The sequence below is a fragment of the Diprion similis genome, chromosome 1, assembly GCF_021155765.1.
Source record: "Diprion similis isolate iyDipSimi1 chromosome 1, iyDipSimi1.1, whole genome shotgun sequence".
NCBI lineage: Eukaryota > Metazoa > Arthropoda > Insecta > Hymenoptera > Diprionidae > Diprion > Diprion similis.
In genome coordinates this window covers 15,880,737-15,887,028 of record NC_060105.1, presented here as the reverse complement: position 1 = coordinate 15,887,028, position 6,292 = coordinate 15,880,737, and the positions used below count along the sequence as shown (strand labels likewise).

Here is a 6,292-nt window from a genome sequence, read left to right as displayed (position 1 = left end):
TTGCACACCTTGCCCCCCAAGAGCTTCCGTCTTTCGCACCTTCGACTATCGTGAATGTCAGCGATCTGGTCTCCAGCTGGGTAATCAGGCTGCTCAAGGCAGCCAAACTGGCTCTAGGCCCTGTGGGCTTCAAGTATGTGTGGCGGAAAGGCTACACGATTCTAGCCAGAAAAGTCAATGGAGGACTGATCCATACTGTTAACTCTCCCGACGACCTCCCGAAGCTATCCAGTCTTTACTCGAACCAGCCCGAATGACACAGGGGTCCCGCACATCCCTTACCATCTTCTGCATCCACCTTCCGTTTCTGCTGCCTGAATTCAAACTCGCTGCGCTCGCATCTCGACTCACTCAGGGCTCACCTCGATGAGTCACCACCGTACCAACTCATCGCAGTCACCGAGACCTGGCTCTCACCGACGATTCCAAGCACTATTGTTGCACTGCCTGGGTTTTCCTTACTCCGATGCGACCGTAACGTCCACGGGGGAGGGGTCGCGCTGTACATCCATGAAAGTTTCTCTGCAAAGGTCATCTCCTTGTCTGAATCCAATGGTAGGCCTGGCACCATTGAATAAATTATGCTCGAACTTGACTCTCCCGGTTCTCTGCCCATCTTTGTGGCCGTAATCTATCGCCCTCCGCATGTCCCATTCACCACTCCCGTCGACTTCGGCCATGAACTTGCTGCGGCCATGGATGGTTCCAGCCACAGGATTGTTATGGGGGACTTTAACGCGGACCAGCTCAGCAACACCCCCGACGCCAGGTTCATCAGATCTCTGATAAGTGATAATGCGTTGAAGCTCATCGACCACGGTTTCACACACTCTACGGGATCTAGCGAATCGTGGCTCGACCTATGTATGGTCGACGAATCTGATGTTGTCACCAGTTGGGGCAAATCGGACGTCCGACTTGGCGCAGGACATCACTTGATTTTCGCGGAGCTGTGTATTGTTCGCGTCAAGCCCTCCTCCAAAATAATCAAGATGCGCAAGCTTCATCGACTGACCACCTCTGAGGCTGATGAAGTGCTGGCTTCTGTGGACTGGACCTCTCTGGCACCCGAGTCATGCTCTGTGCAAGCTCTTTTACGACCGCTTTTTCAACGCCCTTGACCGTATTGCTCCGATTACCCAGGTCATGGTCAACTCTCCGAAATTTGCCCCCTGGATCACAAGCGACCTTAAGGAAGCGCAGCGGTCCATCCGGAATCTCTATCGCCGCTATCGTCGGAACAAGAAAGTGACCGACCTCAATGCCTACCGGCGGGCACGAGACGTCCTCCGCTCTCGACTATCTGCTGCACGAACCCAATATTATGCATCCAGGCTGGAGGGCTTGCCGCCTGCGGATATGTGGCGTGAGCTTCGCAACCTCGGCCTAGCTAAGGACCCTCCTTCAGGACGGCTTGCAGTTGACCCCGAAATCGTCAACGCGGCACTGGCCCGATTCTCCGCCACGGAAACTCATGTTGATCCTCTCGCTGACGACCCCCTCACGGCTGCCGCACCTGAACGTCCTTTGCTCACATTTTCCGAGTTTTCTTCAGCTGAGGTCGAAAAAGCCTTCAAGTCTACCCGCTCGAATGCCCAGGGAGCTGACCGTCTTTCCCTGCGAATGTTTCTGCCGGTCCTGTCACGGCTTCTTGGATTTTTCGTTAACCTGTTTAACAGGTCCATCAAGGTTGGCAGCTTTCCTGAAGCCTGGAAAAGTGCTGTTATCGTACCAATTCCGAAGATTTCGAATCTTCTGACTCCAGGGGACTATCGCCCCATCTCACTGCTCTCCACCCTCAGTAAGACCCTCGAACATCTTATTCACGATCAAATCATGGACTTTGTTAAACGGCACTCCGTACTTGATCCGTTCCAGTGCGGCTTCCGGGCGGGCTACTCCACTACCACCGCGCTACTGAAACTCCTTAACGACGTCAGACTGAGCATGGATAGGCGGCAGGTGACTGTGCTCATCTTATTTGACTTTTCCAAGGCCTTCGACTCGGTATCGGATGAACTGCTGCTCCGCAAGCTTCGAACCATCGGTTTCTCCGGAGGTGCTCTGAAGTGAATACACTCTTACCTCGGAGGCAGACGACAGGCTGTCAAGCGCGATGACGGCTCCCTTACCAACTGGCTCTACACAAATTCAGGTGTCCCGCAGGGCTCGGTTCTCGGCCCCCTCCTCTTCTCTCTATTTATCAACGACATCGGGTCGGTAATTCTTCATGCACGGCGTCTTCTGTACGCTGATGACCTGCAAATCTACGCGAGTTGCTCCTCCGGTGATCTGCCGAGGTGCATTACCGAGCTCAACGCGGACATCTCTCGAATACGTGAGTGGGCGACTCGAAACAGGCTAAACCTTCAAAAAACCAAGGCTATTATTCTCGGGAACAAACGCTTCATCAACCAGATCAACACCTCCGAGCTCCCTCCCCTGTCTGACGGTGAGACAGAGGTGCCCCTGGTGTCTTCGGTGAGGAACCTTAGAGTCATCATTGATTCTAAGCTGACTTTCCATCAGCACATTGCCAAGGTCTCGTCTAGCGTTCACGGAGTCTTGTACAAGCTCCAACAACTCAGGGAGTTCACTGACACTCGCCTACGTCGCATGCTTGCATCTGCCCTTTTGCTTCCACTTCTGCACTACTGCTCCCCTGTCCTACTTGGGGCAGGCGCTGTCAGCGATCTAAAGCTTCAACGACTGACCAACAAAGGGGTCCGCTACATTCACGACCTCCCGCGCGACGCCTCCATCACGCCTCATCGTCAGTCCTTAGGCTGGCTTACCGTGAGCGCCGGCCGGGAACTTGCACTGGCCTGCATGGTGCACAGTGCTCTTCGTGGCCTGGCACCTCCGATACTGAGTGAGCTCCTCCTTATTCACGCCCCCTCTCGCCCCCGCAGAGGGACCCGCGCGTCTTTGGTCGTGATCCCGAAGCACCGCACCGAAGCCTACAGGAGCTCTTTCGCGGTTGCGGCACCCTACATTTGGAATGCCCTTCCTGCTAACGTGGCCGATATCCCGACCCTCACTGCCTTCAAACCTGCTGCTCGTCTGTGGTACCTGAGTCGCGAAAATCCAGGTCAATGACGGCCCTGCGGCGGGAGTGCAGACACCCTCTCCCTCTTGTGAGAGATACCGACTATTATTTTATCCTATTTTATTTTTATTTTTACTGTTTTATCTCTTTATTTTATTTATTTTATTTCTATATACTGTAACGTGGCATTTTTTTTTTTTTGATGCTCGTTACCAGTAGCTCCCTGAACCTTAGACGGGACTCTAACAAGGGATTTTGCGACAAGAATGATTATCTAATTCGTAAAGAGCGCCAGGACAAGGGTCACGCATCCGAAACTCTGAGAGAGGACACTTTACAGGCTAGCGAGTTAAGTATTACAGGTTCTTTTGTTTATTTTTTTTTCTCGAGCATATACGACACCAAACAGGGAAATGGACGACGAATCCGACCACCTCGAGACCGTCACGACGGAGGACCTCGACGGAGGGTACATCACGAGCGGAGGGTCTCACACGAGGCTACGGAGGGAGCGCCAACGTAGAGCTCTGCCCCGAGGGAAACCGAGGCGGACGAGATTCCCGCTGTTGGCCAGCGAACCGTAGCCTACCTTCCTTGCGACACACCATCCCGTCGACAACCGCACGATCCACACGTCATTGGCGACGGCGGAGAACCTGGGAGACGGACGGCCAATCAGCGACCCGCGACAGCGGAAACCTACGTTAGCGATAAGCTAGATTTAAGAATTGCGTAACCGAACACCCAATGGAATGCGAGGAATTTCGAAAACGAGGAGGTTAAGCTGGAATTCCGGCTCCGCGTGGCGGAACGAGACACTTGAGTCCTGGTGGCGAAAGCGAAGCAAAGTAAATTCGGAACCAAGAAAATTGAGCAAGTTATAAAAAGAAAAAGAGGAACCAAAAAAAAAAGAAAAAAAAAAGAAAACCCGGGAGATGTCCGACTATCGCGTCGGGGCCTTTTTGACGTGGCTTCGTAGTGGTAAGCGCTTATAAATTTCTGCGGACTAATTTCGAGAACGATTTAGAACGGCGCACCGAGTAACGGTTGGCCATTGTGAGACTGTATTGCGAAATTACTCGAAATTCGTTTGCCGACTTCCTTGTTTGGTGGCCGGAGCTTGATTCTTATTTTGTTTGTTTTTGCGATAACGTATCGAGTCAATTTTGGCTATCGTACATGTTGAGTAGAGTCATTCGTTTCGTTATTTGCGAGCAGCCCAAATTCCGCTGCACAGGGTCAAGTCGCGTTCTCGTGTTCAGAAAGTGTCACCTCTCGTGTAGGTTGCGTATCGCTAAGTGTGAGCGCTCTGTTTGGCTGGGTTATTATTTCTAGTTTCCTTGTTTGATTTGTTGCGGAAGATAGTGAAGTTTCGGATGTGTCGCGATTAATCGCCTCGATTTAAGTTGTTAAGTAAGAATTACTGTCAAGTACTTGTAGGGTATGTTGTGCGATTAGCGCGATAATTCTGTTAGGGTTTGGCGAATAGCGCCGATATTTATAATTAAGGGAAGGACGATCACGAGTAGCGTGTTCGTATCGTTGTCGATTTTCTGTATTTTGATTTTTGTTTTGTTGATCTCGTTGAGACGAGGAACGCGACTAGCGCACGTAAATTTAAGGTCTAGTTAAGATTTGATTTTCTTTCTATTTTGTTTGTGGAATCGCGGGAGGCGAATTGAGTATCGGTTTCTTATTCCGTTTGTTTTGTATCGCTTCGAATTTTTTTTTGAATATATTATTTTATTTTGTTAAATTCTGTATCGTGTCGAGTGTCCGTTCTTTCTCTCCGCAAAACTACCCACCCCCTCTCCGCGGTACTGAGCCACCTGGCATAGAGAAGGATAGCCGAGGAATTGCGAAGGTAAAGATTCGAGGCGTGTTTATCACGCCAGGCGCCCAACAAAATTTCGCGATAGCTTTGGTAAGCTGCAGATTCCATCGCGGGTTGCCGAATCATTGTGCACCAGGCTAACTCTTGGGAACTTCTCCGGGTGAACAAGAGCAGCGAAAAACCTCGTCACAATACATATCTATGTTTATTTTCTATAATTTTACCATTTCATTTTTATTTTTACTGTTTCATCTCTTTATCTCATTTATTTTATTTTTAGATACATATTTATGTTTATATTCTATAATTTTACTATTTTATTTTTATTTTTACTATTTTATCTCTTCATTTTATTTTATTTTATTTTTATATACATATTTATGTTTATATTCTATAATTTTACTATTTTATTTTCTTCATTTATTTTATCGCATTCATCTTCATCATATTGTTATCATTTCAGTATGTGTACTATCGCTTGTGTGTATTGTTACCTATGTGTGTTACTCTCTAATTGATGTTCCTATACTATTCTTATACCTATTTGGTGGTCTGGTCACAGGCCACAACTTTTGTTTAACCTTGGGCAATAAATTACCACTATCTATCTATCTATCTATCTATCTCTTCCGAGGAGAGTTCCGAGGGGTTCGTTCGGTGGGACGTGTCAAAGCGAGCTCTGTGTCTTATCTCAAATATTAACTGTTCTGATTAACGTAAAAAGTTTTGGAGTATATCATTGGATAGGTAAAAGTTTTGTGTTTTGGTGGCCGAAATTTCTTTATAGAGAACTGTGCAGTGTTAGAGTAGCCTGCAATCGGAGCATTTCGAAATCTTCGTTTGCTTATCATCCGATATTTCACCGGGCCGTTATCGGTACGCTTGACCGCGCACCTCGTCGTCCTCTGTGTGTGAGTGTATCGGTGAGTCAAACCGCTGTACTGCCTATGTTGACGCGCGGTCTTTGATTGTATGTGCACACACCATCTATACAAACTATATTGCTTGATATATATGAACGATACTAGCGATATTCGAGTGTCGTTCTATAAAGACAATAGAAAAGTTGATAAGAAAAAGGAAAGTGACTGATAGGAAAGCATGCCGGTGATAAATTGTGGGATCTGTTCGAGATTTGTCGGGGTCGATGATGTGATGCGTCTCTGCCATATCGAAACTCATGGTTTCCATAGTGATTGTATCACGAATCGGCTTAATATCTCTTCTATGGTAGAACTGCCATCAACCCAGGTGGTCAGCTGCTTTACATGTCGAAAACGCCCTCCGAGTGGCTCCAGCGCAGCAAGCAATTTTTCCGCAATGCCACCAGTTCAACAGCCGCTTTCTCTTGAAGGTCAAATAAACGGACTCTTGTCACTCGTCGCGTATTTTGCCTCTAAACTTGACGG

The 6,292-nt window shown here is 48.4% G+C and overlaps 1 protein-coding gene across 1 annotated transcript; it reads left to right on the top strand.

Moving 5' to 3' along the window:
- The first annotated feature begins 2,230 nt into the window (after positions 1 to 2,230).
- LOC124409479 lies at positions 2,231 to 3,099 on the top strand. Its single transcript, XM_046887098.1, has 2 exons — positions 2,231 to 2,338; positions 2,419 to 3,099. The coding sequence occupies exons 1-2, from the start codon at positions 2,231 to 2,233 to the stop codon at positions 3,097 to 3,099; spliced, it is 789 nt and encodes a 262-aa protein (XP_046743054.1).
- The last annotated feature ends 3,193 nt before the right edge of the window (positions 3,100 to 6,292 follow it).